Here is an 18304-nt window from a genome sequence, read left to right as displayed (position 1 = left end):
AGGTGCGAGCGGAAGGCCATACACGCCAGCTGCACTGCCCTGAGCTCCTTGACGTTTATATGTAGGGTCAGGTCTTGGGCCGACCACAGGTCTTGGGTCTGAAAGTTGCCCACATGGGCCCCCCAACCCAAGTCCAACGCATCGGACACCAGCTCCAACGACGGGGCCCTGTCCCTGAACGGGACCCCTTGGAGCATGTTGTTTGGGGCGGACCACCACCATAGGGAGGTGATCACAGAGTCCGGCACGGTGAGGACCTTGTCCATCCTGTCCGTGGCCTTGGAGAACTTTGAGGCCAACCAGAGTTGGAGGGGCTTCATCCTGAATCTGGCGTGACAGACCACGTACGTGCACACCGACATGTGACCCAAGCTGCAAGCAAACCCTGGTTGTTCTCACTGGGAACCTTGTGACCGAGTTGATGAGACCTTTCAGGGTCTCAAATCTGTCTGGCAGGAGAGAGGTGCTGGCCGACGCTGCATCCAAGAGTGCCCCGATAAACTCTATGCGTTGGACCGGGACTAACGTGGACTTGGTGTTGTTTACCAACAGGCCCAAGGCAGTGCACGTGGACAGGAGGAGTGCTACGTGATCCCTCCCCTGCAACCAGGAGGTGCCCTTGACAAGCCAATCGTCCAGATAGGGAAATATCTGGACCCCCCGCCGTCTGAGGTAGGCAGCTACCACTGACATGCATTTTGTAAACACCCTGAGGGCAGTGGACAGACCAAACAGGAGGACTGTGAATTGGTAGTGATTCTGTCCCACCAAAAAACGGAGGAAGCACCTGTGCCCCTCGAATATGTGGATGTGGAAGTACGCACCCTGTAGATCAAGGGCAGCGTACCAGTCCCCGGGATCCAGGGAGGGGATGATGGAAGCCAGGGAAACCATGTGGAACTTGAGTTTCACCACGTACTAGTTCAGACCTCACAGGTCCAGGATGAGCCTGAGCCCCCCCTTAGGCCTTTGGGATAAGGAAATAACAGGAGTAATACCCCTTGCCCATGAACTCCTCGGGCACCACCTCTATCGCTCCTAGACCTAGGAGCCGCCCCACCTCCTGCTCAAGCAGAGCTTCGTGCGAGAGGTCCCCCAAGAGGGACGGGGGCGGAGGGTGGTTGGGTGGGGAGGAAGTAAACTGGAGGACTTAACCCCGGGAGATTGTGTTGAGGACCCATCGGTCTGAGGTGAGCCGCGACCATTCCAGGAGGAAAGCACACAACTGGTTGGAGAACGGGAGCTTTACTGGGAGTGGATCCCTGATGAGGACTGGCAGAGTGCCCCTGAGCGTCCCGTCAAAAGCGCCTTTTCCCCACCTGCTTGCCCCCAGGCTGGGGGGCAGTGCATCTCTTATAGTCCTGCTGCTTCTTATGGGCGGCCTCCTACTTCAGGAGGGCGGCCTGGGCAGGAATCTGCTGCAGCTTGAACTTAGGTTTTGCCGGAGCCAGGACATAGAGGCCCAGAGTCTGGAGGGTCGTGTGGGAGTCTTTCATGCCATGCATTCTTGTATCTGATTCCGCGGCAAACAGAGCTTTCCCATCAAACGGGAGATCCTGCATGGAAGACTGTGCCTTGCTGGACAGCCCAGAGAGCAGGAGCCATGATGTTGTCTCACGGACACTGCGGAGGCCATTGATCGCGCAGCCGTGTCCGCAGCATCCGAGGCTACCTGTACGGACGCCCTAGCAGCCGCTGCCCCTTCCTCCACTAGTGCCTTGAACTCCTTATCATTGCACTCTTGGAGGGAGTCCTCAAACTCGGGCGGGGAGCCCCACAGACTGAATTCGTACCAGCCCACGAGAGCCTGGTTAGCCACTCGTAACTGGAAGCTCGAAGACTAATACATTTTCCTTCCGAAAGAGTCCAGTCTCTGAGTGTCTTTGTTCTTTGGGATCAGGGCTGACTGACCCTGCCGTTCCCTGTGGTTGACCGACTCGAACACCAGGGAGTTGGGCGCCGGGTGGGTATACAAGTACCCATGCCCCTTAGTGGGTACAAAGTACTTGCGTTTCACCTTCTTAGAGATGGGGGCCAATGAGGCCGGTGTTTGCCACAGGGCATTTGAAATCTTAGCCACCCCTTCATGGAGAGGCAAGGCCACCCTACTCGGTGCCGACGCGGACAGCACGTTAAACAGGAAGTCTGAGGTCTCCTCCATCTCCTCTGCCTGGAGGTGAAAGTTTGCTGTCACCCTCTTTCAGAGTTCTTGATGGGCCCTGAAGTCCTCCTGCGGGGCAGAGGGGGGCGGGGCCGCAATCGCCACCTCCGGGGGGGTGAGGAGGCCAGTGCGGTGCTCTGGGTATCGGCCGGCACTGGAGGGTCCACCACCTGGTCAGACTCTGGGCACTGTGCCGAGGACGTATGTCCCACCGACGCCTTTCTCGGGAGTCTGGAGGGGGAGGCAGATGGTGCTTCCGAAGCTCTGGCCACCGAGCGAGCTCCCACTGGGGGCTGTGCCGGAGGCTATGGTGCCCACTGATACCAGTGGGCCAGCCACGACGCTTGGTGCCACTGCACCTGCTGTGGCATTGGTGGGTCCAGCTGTTCGGGTTGGCTGGCCTGGCCCATCGAAGGACGGCTACAAATGGAAGCCGGGCTGGCATAAGATCTGCTGCGGTCTCTGGACCAGGAGGAGCGGCGGTGCCAGGATCTACGTTGGCCACAGAACCACAATCTCAATGTGGAGGACTGGTACCGATGGTAACAGCTGCTCCATGAATGGCCTCGACGGGCGGATCCGCAACAGTGAGACACCGGCGATCAATGCCCAGGACTGCGATGTCTTGGCGGAGACTTGGAGCAGGAGTCCAAGCGGGAACGGTGTCGACGACCATGCCGTGACCGACTGCGGTACCCCCCTTCGAAACGAGGGCCGTTGGCGACACATGCTGCGGTTCCATCGATATTCACTTCTTGAGGACAAGTGGTGCTGAGAGTCCCGGCCAGACGGAACCCAGCCAGACAGTCTGGTCGGCGTCGAGGGCGATCCACATGGACTCTGCCCCGAACAGTTGCTGGGCAGTGAACGGCATCGGGAATGTTCCCTCGACCAAGACTGGTACCAGGCCGGAGGCAACTGCGGCGATCCCAGTGGTGGCTTGCCTCTGGAGCATGGGGCCGACATCTGCGGCACTCTGGGCACCGGCATGGACATAACGTCCCAGGCTGCCTGAAGGGCTTCAGGCATGGACTGCATCCGGACATCCGGAGAGGCCTCTTCCGAAGGGGCCGGGCTACTCCGCTCAACCTGAGTCAGAGGCTTGGGGCCCAGTAGGGATCGAGGACTGTCCAACATGGACCTAGTCTCTGTCCCAGACTTCCCTCGGTGCCGCTGCAAAGAAGGCGTCTTCCTGGCCCTCTTGGCGTGTCCCGTGGATGGGGAGCAGTAATAATAATAATAATAATAGGGCTCAGATTTTCCTAGATGCGATAGCTGATGGATTCCTTCATCAAGTAGTTGCTGAACCGACTAGAGGGGATGCCATTTTAGATTGGTTTTGGTGAGTACAGAGGACCTCATAGAAGAAATGGTTGTAGGGGACAACCTTGGTTCAAGTGATCATGAGCTAATTCAGTTCAAACTGAACGGAAGGATTAACAAAAATAAATCTGCAACTAGGGTTTTTGATTTCAAAAGGGCTGACTTTCAAAAATTAAGGAAGTTAGTTAGGGAAGTGGATTGGACTGAAGAACTTATGGATCTAAAGGCAGAGGAGGCCTGGGATTATTTTAAATCAAAGCTGCAGAAGCTATCGGAAGCCTGCATCCCAAGAAAGGGGAAAAAATTCATAGGCAGGAGTTGTAGATCAAGCTGGATGAGCAAGCATCTCAGAGAGGTGATTAAGAAAAAGCAGAAAGCATACAGGGAGTGGAAGAAGGGAGGGATCAGCAAGGAAAGCTACCTTATTGAGGTCAGAACATGTAGGGATAAAGTGAGAGAGGCTAAAAGTCAAGCAGAGTTGGACCTTGCAAAGGAAATTAAAACCAACAGTAAAAGGTTCTATAGTCACATAAATAAGAAGAAAACGAAGAAAGAAGTGGGACCGCTAAACACTGAGGATGGAGTGGAGGTCAAGGATAATCTAGGCATGGCCCAATATCTAAACAAATACTTTGCCTCAGTCTTTAATAAGACTAAAGAGGATCTTAGGGATAATGGTAGCATGACAAATGGGAATGAGGATATGGAGGTAGACATTACCATATTTGAGGTAGAAGTGAAACTCAAACAGCTTAATGGGACTAAATCGGGGGGCCCATATAATCTTCATCCAAGAATATTAAAGGAATTGGCACATGAAATTGCAAGCCCATTAGCAAGAATTTTTAATGAATCTGTAAACTCAGGGGTTGTACCGTATGATTGGAGAATTGCTAACATAGTTCCTATTTTTAAGAAAGGGAAAAAAGTGATCCGGGTAATTATAGGCCTGTTAGTTTGACATCTGTAGTTGCAAGGTCTTTGAAAAATTTTCGAAGGAGAAGGTAGTTAAGGACATTGAAGTCAATGGTAAATGGGACAAAATACAACATGGTTTTACAAAAGGTAGATCATGCCAAACCAACCTGATCTCCTTCTTTGAGAAAGTAACAGATTTTTTAGACAAAGGAAACACAGTGGATCTAATTTACCTAGATTTCAGTAAGGCGTTGGATACCGTGCCACATGGGGAATTATTAGCTAAATTGGATAAGATGGGGATTAATAGGAAAATTGAAAGGTGGATAAGGAATTGGTTAAAGGGGAGACTACAACGGGTCCTACTGAAAGGTGAACTGTCAGGCTGGAGGGAGGTTACCAGTGGAGTTCCACAAGGATCGGTTTTGGGACCAATCTTTTTATTACTGACCTCGGCACAAAAAGTGGGAGTGTGCTAATAAAGTTTGCGGATGATACAAAGCTGGGAGGTATTGCCAATTTAGAGAAGGACAGGGATATCCTACAGGAGGATTTGGATGACCTTGTAAACTGGAGTAATAGTAATAGGATGAAATTTAATAGTGAGAAGTGTAAGGTCATGCATTTAGGGATTAATAACAAGAATTTTAGTTATAAGCTAGGGACGCATCAATTAGAAGTAACGGAGGAGGAAAAGGACCTTGGAGTATTGGTCGATCATAGGATGACTACGAGCCACCAATGTGATATGGCCGTGAAAAAAGCTAATGCGGTCTTGGGATGCATCAGGAGAGGTATTTCCAGTAGGGATAAGGAGGTTTTAGTACCGTTATACAAGGCACTGGTGAGACCTCCCCTGGAATACCGTGTGCAGTTCTGGTCTCCCATGTTTCAGAAGGATGAATTCAAACTGGAACAGGTACAGAGAAGGGCTACTAGGATGATCCGAGGAATGGAAAACTTGTCTTATGAAAGGAGACTCAAGGAGCTTGGCTTGTTTAGCCTAACTAAAAGAAGGTTGAGGGGAGATATGATTGCTCTCTATAAATATATCAGAGGGATAAATACCGGAGACGGAGAGGAATTATTTAAGCTCAGTACCAATGTGGACACAAGAACAAATGGACATAAGCTGGCCACCAGGAAGTTTAGTCTTGAAATTAGACAAAGGTTTCTAACCATCAGAGGAGTGAAGTTTTGGAATAGCCTTCCAAGGAAAGCAGTGGGGGCAAAAGATCTATCTGACTTTAAGATTAAACTCGATAAGTTTATGGAGGAGATGGTATGATGGGATAACATGGTTTTGGTAATTAAATATTCATGGTAAATAGGCCTAATGGCCTGTGATGGGATGTCAGATGGGGTGGGATCTGAGTTACCCAGGAAAGAATTTTCTGTAGTATCTGGCTGATGAATCTTGCCCATATGCTCAGGGTTTAGCTGATTGCCATATTTGGGGTCAGGAAGGAATTTTCCTCCAGGGCAGATTGGAAGAGGCCCTGGAGGTTTTTCGCCTTCCTCTGTAGCATGGGGCATGGGTCACTTGCAGGAGGATTCTCTGCTCCTTGAAGTCTTTAAACTACGATTTGAGGACTTCAATACCACAGATATAGTTGTGAGGTTTTTTGCAGGAGTGGTGGGTGAAATTTTGTGGCCTGCATTGTGCAGGAGGTCAGACGAGATGATCACAATGGTCCCTTCTGACCTAAATATCTATGAATCTATGACTGGTTGATGGCACCGGAGGGTCGCCGCGTACCAATGCTGCAGTGCCGGGTACCGGTTTGGAGCTGCATGCCGGATTCGGGGTCAGCACTGACTCCATCAGGATGGCTCGGAGCCTAATGTCCCTTTCTCTTTTGATCCGAGGCTTAAAAGACTTGCAAATCTTGCACCTTTCGCTGATATGGGTTTCTCCCAAACAGCGCAAACAGTCTGCACGCAGGTCACTTCTTGGCACAGAACGCCTACCAGAGCCCCATTACTTAAACCCCAGGCCATGCCCCGGCCCGGGCTCACTGACTAACTAAACAGCTAATTAACTACAGGTACTAACACTGAATGAACAAACAGTGCTAGGGACGAGCTACAGCAAAGTTGGAGCAGAGCAGTTCCGACGCACCTTCACTGGCGTCAAGAAGGAACTGAGGGTAGGAGGGAGCGCAGAGCTCCCTTTATACCGCGCCAGGCAGGCGCCACTCCCCCCCTACAGGTACTGTTAGGGGAAAAACTTCTGGCACCAGTGCACGTGGCGAGCATGCACACCTATTGTGGAATACACATAAGCAATCACTCGAACAACTGTTCCCTCTTTCCATCCTCATTTGCATATTTGCCTGGAGGAAAGTAAAGACAATATGAAGCATCTGTGAACTGGTTCCTGCACATCCTAAGAACATAAGAACGGCCATACTGGGTCAGACCAAAGGTCCATCTAGCCCAGTATCCTGTCTTCTGACAGTGGCGAATGCCAGGTGCCCCAGAGGGAATGAACAGAACAGGTAATCATCAAGTGATCCATTCCCTGTCACCCATTCCCAGCCTCTGGTGAACAGAGGCTAGTGACACCATCCTGTCCATCCTGGGTAATAGCCACTGATGGACCTATGCTCCATGAACTTGTCTAGCTCTCTTTTGAACTGTTCCTCTAACGGTAGGTGCAAAATAGGTTAATATTCAAATCCATTTAAAAAAAATTACTTCTTCCATATCATCTATGAAAAGGGAGCTCATCTTTCATATAAAAATATATAATTTAATTGAACCACCAAAATGTTTACATGCCTTACTGAGTAGTCAAGTGATCCTACTTTAAGCCAGAAGCTGAGGAAAATGATTAGAAGCAGAAAAGACTTCTGTAAGTGGATAAATGTAAGGAGAAGGTAAACTGGGTGCTTCTATCTTCCAGAAAAAGGGGATATATAAAGAATACTGAAAAGGAAAAATATAAAACTGATCCAAGGGAATTAAGTGCATAAGCCAACCACCAACTGACAGATCAACACCAAACTCTAAGTGTGTTAACTTCATAATTTTCTGTTCTGATTCTTCCTCTGAAGCATGTGGCTACTGGCCACTGACAGGAACAGGATACTGTCCAGACAGACCACTATTCTAATCTTGGTATGGTAATTCCTAGTACCCATCCCACCCACCCACCCACCCTGTTTATGCCTGTCCCTCATTGTGTCAAGCCTACATTTAGATTGTAAACTTTTTGGGTCAGCAAATGCGTGTCTATATCTCAGAAGACCCTAGTGAACTCTTGGGTCAAAAATGAACAGTCAGCATTGTTTCCACTGCATAACAGTTTTTGAAAATTGTTCCCTCTAAATATAGGCTTGACACAGTGAGGAACAGGCATAAACAGAGTGGGTGGGTGGGATGTATTGAAGATGTCAAATGCAGTGTCTTGATTAAGGTATTTAATTCCTAAAATGCTACATATAAATATATAGACATGACTGACCATCCATAAGTAATGCATCTTTCAAATAAGCATGACTCAGTATCCTGTACTGAATAGCACAAACAGGTGAATTATTTTAGGCACATTTTAGAGATGCTAACATGAGAACAGGGTAAATTACTTATCTGTCACAACAGTCTTATGGGCAAGTCACCACCCTTGGGTATTGTGAGCTGTAGCATATGGATTTTGCAAGTCATTTAAAAAATAAAAATAAAAATGTTCTTCCATCCAAATGACAGCAACAACAAACCATATGGGGAAATCAACAATGCTATCACTTGGAAAGCATGTAGCAGACTGACAGCGCCTGTGGCACCCTGTAAAACCATGACATTTATGACAGAAAATATAATGCCAATATATAAATCCAGGGTATGCGTGCACTTTGGATATTGCATGCAGTTTTGCTAATCCCCATTTCAAAAAAGACACATTAATACTGGAAAAGGTACAGAGAAGGGCAATAAATGTGATTAAGGGTATGGAACAGCTTTCATATGAGGAAAGATTAAAAAGACTGGGACTGTTCATCTTAGAAAAGAGACGACTAGACGGGGATATGATAGAGGTCTATAAAGCATTAATGGTGTGGAGAAACTGAACAGGGAAGTGTTATTTACCCCTTCACATAACACAAGAACTAGGGTTTACCCAATGAAATTAACAGGCAGCAGGTTTAAAACAAACATAAGGAAGTACTTCACACAACGCACAGTCAACCTGTGGAACTCATTGCTAGGGTAAGCTGCGAAGGCCAAAAGTATAACTGGGTTCAAAAAGAATTAGATTAGTTCATGGAGGATAGGTCCATCAATGACTATTAGCCAAGATGATCAGGAATGGACCCCATGCTCTGGGTGTCCCCAAACCTCTGGCTGCTAGGACCTGGGACCAGATGACAGGGGATGGATCACTCAATAAATTTCCCTCTGAAGTGTCTGGTACCAGCCACTGTTGGAAGATAGGATAAATTTTAAAAGTAAAAGTAATCCATTACAGCTGCCATTGTGATTCTCCTGAAAATAAGTCCCTCATGGTGCTCTTTAAAAAACATTGACTGATTTAAAGGCATAAAAGACAGCAATCCAAAAATTCTAGATGCTCTACCATTACTTAAAGCACATATAGACCTTATTTTAATTCCTTAAGAAAACGCTGCCATGATCAAATCATAAATAGCAACACAGTATCTCATCCATCTTCACAAAATAAGAGCATACCCCAACCTTTACCAAATGCCTGAAAAAACAGATGGACCTTGTAGCATGACTGGAAAGTTAACATAATTGTGTTATTTCAGACAAGAGGGCCTCAGAATGCCCTGACAGCAACTCCCTCTCTTTTATAGCTAGGGAGCACCAGCTCAAGTGCTCTTGCTGATTGCAGTTGTGGTAGTATTGTATAGGAAGCAAGATGGTGTCTCAAACCAACAGATCCCAGGCTATTTAGGATTTTACAGGTTAAACCCAACATTTTTAATTCACCTGGAAGCTAACCATCAAACAAACCAGATCACAGAGCACAGGTGTTGTGTTCCCAATAAGACACACTTCATTCTGCATCAGCTTCAGCTCCAAAAGAGACTTAATATGTTGTGCCATGTAGTGTGCGTTACAAAAAAGTCTAATCACAAAATGACAAAAGCATGAATTACAGCAGTAATCTGAAAGAAAAGGTGGTACGTACCCCTCTGGTCACATGTAGATGGGGGGGGGGAAAATCAACCCAACCAACTGCTACTTGGTCATCTTTATACAGCTATTGGTCCAATCAGACCTACAAGTTATGAACTCTAGTCACAAATAGCAGCCACATTCCCTCAATCATGGGGGAAGATACAAATCTCCACCATAGATTTGATTGCCTAACCCAGCTCACCATCACTACCTTGGTTTATTCTGATCTGAATCTCAGCCAGTTTGCTCTCATCTATGCCTCAATCTTCACCGGACACTGGGTCAGGTGCTCAATCACTCCTGCTGGGATTAGTGGAGATGGAGATGGAGATAAAACTGAGTGTTATCAACATACTGAAGCACAGTAGCCTATATGTCTTCACTAAAAAAAACCAACAGCCTATATAGACATGTAATATGCATAGTAATAAGACTGAACTCTGCAGAAGCCCACATGCTTTCGAGTGTGGCCTTGAAATTTAACAGGGTTCAGTCACCTTTTTTCATGGCTATGCCTTTTGCTGTCCCTATGAAAATCCATCAAGATTTAGCCAAGTTAGAAGACTTTGAAAAAACTCTCTGCTCAGCTGCCAACTTCTAACAAGTTTCCCCTAAATTCTTCAAAAATTCCATCCATATTGAGAGTACTTCATGGGTGAGAAACCTTTCCCTGCAATTGCTGCTCTTGGCTACTATGGGCTGAGGTACCAGGTACCAAAACTCAAACCAGGAAGACTGTCTCTTTTGTGCTCTCGGTGCTGCTTCTCTGCGGGCACCCATAAAGCATGGAAGAAAAAACAACTGGACCGGGGGGGGGGGGAGTAGAGAGGGGAGGGCTTACTGCAACAAGGAGCCTGGGATAGGGAGCCAGGGGGAGTGATACAGGTCTTTAATTACATGATCATATACAATTTTTTCCATAAGATGCCTGCCTTGGTCAGTGCACAGTATGGATGGTGATTACTGAATGAGTACTTGTGTATATTGAATTCAGTACTTGTGTTATTCTCATTGCACCATGCCTCATCCATTTCATGCTATTCAAACACTACTGTGAAGCCTAGAATATCTGTTGAGTCAATGTGAAGCGATAGAAGCAGCTACAAGCATGGTTGAGAGCTCTCTTTGTTCAGAATGTCACCAGGTTCAGTCATCAATGGGATCTGGTGTCTTTTACTGTCCAATGTTTATGTTCTCAGCTATTTTTGGCTTTTTTACATAGGACTATGAATTTCACCTGTACAACAGCATGGGCTTTCTGCTATTAGTACAGAATTAATTTTCTCATAGGCTTAGTATGTGATTAAGTAATTAAAGATTGCTTCATAATGCATACACACCAAGGAATTGAACTGAGGTTGCAAGAAGCCTTAATTCTGGCATTTCTTAATTTCAAATGTTTGATTTCGCAATCTTTATGTTCTTTTAAATAGTTTGTGTGTGTGCAATATGTAGGATGCGAACACAAGACTGAAGAAATTAAACTGTTCCACAGCAAATGTGTTTTCTGAAATTCCAACATGCTTCTACTTCTGCATGACCATTTCCAAGTTAATGAATAACTAGAGGCAGAACCAAGTATTTCCAACAACATTGGCAATATGATTTTGAAAGCTGTCAGTTTTAAAAAAAAGACAACTGATTACAGAGATATGTTTTTCACGAAACCTAAAATATTGAAAGCTTCAAAAAAGATCAGGTAAGCTTTACTAAAAGAAATTAATACAGGCAAAGAATTAACTCTGAACTAGAAAAAGGGCTTTCAAAATATTTCCAGTTGCTAAATCACTTACCATATGCACTACTTCAGGGTAAATGGGCTCTGTGATCACATTGCGATTATGTGTGATGTACTCTACCATTTCACTTAAAGCAGCTCGCTTTACTTCCTTCCACTTTAGGTCACTCAGTGGATCAGAAACAAAGTCAAAAAGGACACAACATTGTCGCAACTTTTGAATAAAAAGCTTTTCTTGCTCAGCAGGGGGAACATCTGAAAAATGAAAATATTTTGGTTATGAACAGGTCTACAAACTAGTTATTATAAAGGACTTTGCACTCCTCCCACTTTCTCTCTCTCTCTCTTTTTTTTTTTTAATATATAGAGACTTTGTAATAGTGTTGAAGAATACCAGCAAGCATTCTAAATCTTAACAAATAACCTGAAAAACACAGAGATTATGAAAATTCTTAATCTCACTGGAGTCTTGTTCTCCAGTAACACCCTACGATATAGGAAGCATGAATGGCAATGCCACTGTGGTTTTGCTCGCATTTGTCATAATTGTTGACTGAGCAGAAAAAAACATGCATACTTGATTAAATATTTTTACCACACACAAAATTCCAGAGCTCATCTGACTGAGAGTCATCTACTCCACAGATTGAACATGCTTGATGCATCTTTAGTCTGTGCATTTGACTAAACTTTTGCAGTTTAGGTTGGACATTAGGAAAAACTTCTTAACTGTCAGGGTAGTTAAGCACCAGAATAAACTGCCTAGGGAGGTTGTGCAACCTCCATCATTGGAGATTTTTAAGAGCAGGTTAGACAAACACCTCTCAGGAATGGTCTAGAGATGATGCTTAGTCCTGCCTTGAGTGTAAGGGACTGGACTAGAAGATCTCTTGAGGTTCCTTCTAGTCCTACACTTCTATGATTCTATGAAATATTGTACATTTCTGAAGTTTTAAACTCATGAGGTGTTCTTTTAGTTTGAAAGGAATAGATTTTACACTTACCACTCCAACCTGAGATGTCCCTTTTGTGTGGCAAGTACTACATCCTTAGACAGCGTATATATATTCATCATATTTAAACAAAAACTGTATTAGAGCTGCATACATTTTCTAAAGAATAATTCACCTTATGAAGGACATAAGACATTGGAGAAATGGGGCCTGAAACTGTATAGCTCAGGATTTTCATTGAGTGGACAGAAAAAAAACCCAATTACACAGTTTGAATATTCAGAAGCTCTTCTTTGTATGTGTAGACACACACTACCAATCATTATAGTTTGACAAAATCCTGGTCCTTGACAAGGTAATACAAATAATAATCTCTCAATTCCCAACTCCTGTGATTTACAGCATGTGCCTTGTTACATCCTTTAAAACGTGCAGCAATGAAATCAATAATGCTGACACTGAAAGTGACATTCATTAGAGTTCACATATAATACATAACATTGATAACCATATAGTCTGCGCTTTTTTTTTTCCTCGCCCCAACCGACAGCACCTTCCAATATTACTGAACTTCCATAAGTCAAGAAAACAAATGTTTTGGTCAGTTTACACTCCTCCATCAGGATCTGCAGTTTGAAGCCAATGGGATTAGTGCTCCTAAAATAAATTTGGTGCTTTTGAAAATCCCATCTTAAGGTGCCTAAATATGGGTTCAGGAGCCTAAATTTAGGCTCCAATTTTTGAAAATATTGGCCTGTGAGCACAAAAACAATACACATTAACTTCATGAATGTACTGAAAGTCTAAACTTTTCATGATTAACACTAATGCTCTTTTTTCTTTTTTTTCTTTTTTTTGGGGGGGGGGGATTTTATACCCCCAATTCTGAAACAAAAATATAATTTTAGCCCCCCTGATGCCAAACACTTCTGCACATACTTAGTTTTAAGTATGAATAATCTCACCGAAGTCAATTCAAGTGAGTAAAGTTACATACCTGCTTATGCACTTGCAGGATCATGGCTTTAACTTTCAGTACACATTTCCAGCCTCATCAATAACAGTATTGTAAAATTCAAATAAAACACCCCACAAGTAGCAGCATTTTAAAATATGGTGTTAATAATTTAGTCCACTGTAGAATTTTAATCTAAAGTTGCAATAACACAAATTTGCTAATTAGTTTTATAAAGCTTCAACTTGATTCAAATCAGTAATTTTCTAAAAAAAGATCAAGTGATTTAAATTGATGATGTAAATTGCTCCATCCTTCTCAACGCACACTAAGAATGACATACTAATGGTATTGATGGCAAACAGAACAATCTTATATGAAGAAGTCACCACGGAAAGATGATGCCTCACTCTTCTAAACTCTATTATACTTTTTTCTATATTTGCTGAAGCTGAGAGGGTCCCAATTATACAGACATATTTTGAGGATTTCTACATATTACTATGTATTCTCCGTTACCCCATTAGTTTGGTCAAATTTGATGCCCATTAGGCTGTATTGTATGAACATAAAATTATCCTTTGTATTTCTTTAGATCAGTGGTCCCCAAACTTTTTATGTTCCGCTCCCCGCCCCCTTACCCATAATGTAATCTGTCTGCGCCCTCACCCCAAGACCCGGGACCTCAGCAGGGAGTGGAGCCACAGCTGAGGCCCGCAGCCAGGAGCAGGAACCATGGCCAGGGCCTCAGCTGGGGGAAGAACTGAGACCAGAGCAGAGCTGGGTGGCGGTTCCTCCCCACTCCCCATGGTGGCTGGCCCGGGCCATTGCCAGGAGCTGAGCCATGGTTAGGGCTGGGAGCTGCAGCCGGAAGTGGGACCGAGAGCTGGGTCATGGTCGGTGGCAGGGCTGGGGCTGGAAGTGGGAGCCATGGCCAACCACGAAGCCGGACTCTCTGCTGGGGCTGGAGCACAGCTGGGGACAGAGCGGGGCAGGGAGATACTCCCTCCCTGCCCCCCCATTGAGGCTGGTCCAGGCCCTCCCATGCCCCCTGAATGTTCCTACCCACCAACCTAAAGGGGTACACCCCACAGTTTGGGGACCACTGCTTTAAATTCTATTATTATTTGTATTGATATCGCATCTAAGGGACCAAGGCATGGATCTAGGCATCGTTGTGCTAGACAATGTAGAACACAAGTAAACAGTAAACAGCCACTGCCCTAAACAATTTGCAATCTAAGTGTAAGACAAGAAACAATAGGTGGATACAGAGGTTGTACATGGTTACAGTGAGATAATACGCTTTAGACTTGCAAAAGAATCACTACACAAAACTCATTAGACATTAGCATCAAAGAGAGGTACAGCAGGTTAACAGAATAGGATAAAGCTGCCTCTGCAAGCACTTCAATAGCTTGCTTTCACTTCTACTAATTACCTAAATTTCTCCTCTTTTCCCACAGAATAAAATGCAAGGACTTTTTATCACAAGCAGTAAGAGTCCCTGTGCTAATATGATCATTGATTGTTTCAGATTTTCCTACCAATTATACATGTATGTACAACAAATACAAGCCAAATAACCTGAGTATTTGACAGCATTTGTGTAATCTGGTTTGATATTTAACACGCTAGGATATTCTCCTTGTAAGTGATTGATAAATCTCTCTCGGGACAGCAAACAGTACTGCTATTTGGAAACAGGTTTCAGAGTAACAGCCGTGTTAGTCTGTATTCGCAAAAAGAAAAGGAGTACTTGTGGCACCTTAGAGACTAACCATTTTATCTGAGCATAAGCTTTCGTGAGCTACAGCTCACTTCATCGGATGCATACTGTGGAAGTGTAGAAGATCACTTTCCACAGTATGCAGCCGATGAAGTGAGCTGTAGCTCACAAAAGCTTATGCTCAAATAAATTGGTTAGTCTCTAAGGTGCCACAAGTACTCCTTTTCTATTTGGAAACAAAGTCTAAAATATATTTCAAATATGTATTTTGTATTAAATGGCAAGCAATCAATTTCTTTAAACTTGGTATACTGAGTAACTCCAAATACTCGTTCCAAAATAACTATAAGCAACAACAGCCTTAAACAGGAGCACATCAAAATAAACAGCATACAATAAGCAGCAAAACTCAATTACAGCTTTCATCAGTGTTGCTAGGAGACCACTGATAGCAAAGAACTCTATAACTAGAAAGAAAATGCTAAATGACAGCTGCTCATGAACAGACCAGTGCCTTTCTTATGACTACATGCAGGATTCCAGCCTAATGTTCACAGTACTTAGAAGTGTTTAACCTACACATGTAAAAACACAAAATATCAACCATTCGTTCAATTTAATAGACAATCATTGCTTTACCCAAGGAGCTGGTATGATCAACAGACACTGCTGGCTAACATATTCTGATTTCTGGCATATGTACATCAGAAGTGGAACACATGTAAACAAGCACACAAAGAAGTTACAATTTCCTTAGAATTAGTCTTTAATTCAATAATTGTTTGTATATTCCTGTGATAGAGTGCTGGGCAAGAACGACTGAGACAGCACTCTGGTCTCAGCAGATCGAATCAAACAATGCAGAATGGAGCTGGTTAAACAGAGCTGTGCCTAATTTGTGGGTGGAGGAGAGCTGGAAGGCTAATTAACCTATTAGACAAAGGCTACAAATAGGCACAAAAAAGGATTAGAGCAGGGGTGGGCAAACTACGGCCCGGATTCAGCCCGTCAGGGCTTTGGATCCAGCCCACGGGATTGCCCCCCCGTGGTGCCGCAGGCCCCGTGCCGCTCTCAGAAGCGGCCAGCACCACGTCCCTGCGGCCCGGGGAGGGAGGCTCCATGCACTGCCCTTGCCTACAGGCATCGCCCCTCGCAGCTCCCATTGGCTGGGAACAGGGAACTGCGGCCAATGGGAGCTTCGGGGGAGGTACCTAGGCGTGGCAAGGGCAGCACGTGGAGCCCTGTGCGCCCCCCAGACCCCAGGGGCCATACAGGGACATCGTGCTGGCCGCTTCCCAGAGCGGCATGGCGTGGGGTCAGGACAGGAATGCAGGGAGCCTGCCCTGGCCCTGGTGTGAGCTGCAGCCACCCCGGAGCTGCTTTAGGTAAGTGGCACCGGGCCAGAGCCTGAACCCCTCCTGCACTCCGCCCCCCAACTCCCTGCCCTGAGCCTCCTGCCTGCACCTCGCACCTCTCCTGCACCCCAACTCCCTGCCCTGAGCCCCCTGCTGCACCATGAACTCCTATGCACCCCAACCCTGTCCCGAGCCCCCGCCGTACCCTGCACCCCAACCCCCTGCCTTGAGCTCCCTTCCGCAGTCTGCACCCCTCCTGCTCCTCTGCCCTGAGCCCCTTCCTGCACTCTGCACCCCTCCTGTACCCCAACCCCCTTCCCTGAGCCCCCTCATACACCCCACACCCCTCCTCTTCCCCAATCCCTTGCCCTGAGCCCGTTCCTGAACACTGAACCCCCTCCCACACCCCGTCCCGCACCCCAACCCCCTGCCCTGCATACAATTTCCCCACCCAGATGTGGCCCTTGGACCAAAAAGTTTGTCCACCCCTGAATTATGGGAGAGAGCAGAAAGCAGAGGGAGGAGAGAAATTGTTCTTCCCTGCTTGTTGCAGGAGCAGGGGGTTCTCTAGGACTGCTAAGAGCAGAACTGTATACAGTATGAAGATGTTGGGAACCCACATTGTAAATAAAACTACAGAAGATGTTTGACCCGCACAAGGGTCTCTGAGCAGTTTATAAACAGCAGCAGAGGCAGGAGCCAGAACAGCTCATCACAATTCCAAACTAGCAGTATTTTATTGCCTGTATTTAAAGGTTTTGTTTGCACAAACAATATTTCTTGAAGTTGCACTTTCCCAGTTAAATCTGATACTTCACCATTGAATGCCAGGGCTTACAGAGTCTCTGGTTCAGTTCCTAATACTTATGGGTGTTCACAGTATAGAAATCCATGCAAGGTTACTGCCTAAAACCTTGCCATACTACTTAATTAGGCCCTGCAAAATTCAGAAGTCTAAATATATTTTTTGACAATGGAAGTAATTGACAAAGCTATATAAATTGATTTATAGTACATTGTATCTTAATAGGAAAAATGAAATATCGATATTCTAATGAATATTGCTAATAATCCTGGAAGTAATGGACTGAGCTAAGCAAAGGATCAAGCTTGACCTCCTCTTTGAGGTGGTTTGGATATTTTAGACAGGCCTAGTTCACACAGTGATGAAGCCAGGTTATTTCTCTACATCCCTAGAGACAAAAGTCACTAGTTCCACTTTCCCTTTCCGGCCAGTATGTTCATTGGTACTTAACTGTTAGAAAAAACTGTTAGATGGCTAAGAAGCTGACCTGACAAGGCAGAGACTGTGGTTTTACCATGGCTTTAATAGAATCTTCAGAGTATTGGGGCTGACACCTGGAGGAGGCTGTTGGTTTTAAGCTAGACTGACTGATTGACCAGAGTTAAGATGCTCTGTTTATGTGTTAACTATGTACACAATAAAGACTGTCAAGTTACTAGCAATTATTATTAAGACTAGTGGATTACCAGAATATAAAACAACAGATGGTATCAGGAGTGAAGGAAATTACAAAAAGACCTGGAAGAAGTTAAAAAAGAAAAAAAAACAGGTAAAAGTTGCTAAAAAGTGAAAAACAAGCTTGAATGAAATCAGATGGATCAATTAAGTGTTCCCACATTTCTGAAAATGTCAAGAAATAATGCAGAAAATGTTTAAATAACAATTTGATTCATTTTGAGGGTATCAGGATCTACTCATAAGGAAGATGAGCAAAAGATTACCATCTTTTTGAATATTGCAGGTACTGAAGCAATTTCATTATATAATTCATTTGAGCTTAATGTTAGAGAATGAACCAACTAGGAGTTTGTCTTAAAAAAAAAATTTTAAGGAATTCTGATGACCAAAAAAAGTGAAACATTTGAAAGATTTCAGTTTTACTCAAGAAATCCAGTGGAGGCAGAAACTTCTGAATCCTTTTTAACAGACCTAAAGATAAGAAGTCAGACACACAATTTCCGCAATCTGAATCAAAGGTAAGAGATCGAATTGTGATAGG

The 18304-nt window shown here is 44.9% G+C and overlaps 1 protein-coding gene across 2 annotated transcripts in view; it reads right to left on the bottom strand.

Moving 5' to 3' along the window:
- Nucleotides 1-18304, bottom strand: part of PPP2R5C (protein phosphatase 2 regulatory subunit B'gamma) — a 190843-nt gene that overhangs the window by 87142 nt on the left and 85397 nt on the right. For both annotated transcript variants that reach the window (XM_074956247.1, XM_074956248.1), the window contains one exon: nt 11344-11543. In XM_074956247.1, coding sequence (XP_074812348.1) covers nt 11344-11543 — 200 coding nt within the window. The remainder of the gene's footprint in view (nt 1-11343; nt 11544-18304) is intronic.

Source organism: Natator depressus, chromosome 6 (genome assembly GCF_965152275.1).
Source record: "Natator depressus isolate rNatDep1 chromosome 6, rNatDep2.hap1, whole genome shotgun sequence".
Taxonomy (NCBI): domain Eukaryota; kingdom Metazoa; phylum Chordata; order Testudines; family Cheloniidae; genus Natator; species Natator depressus.
This window is presented reverse-complemented; position numbering and strand designations above follow the sequence as displayed.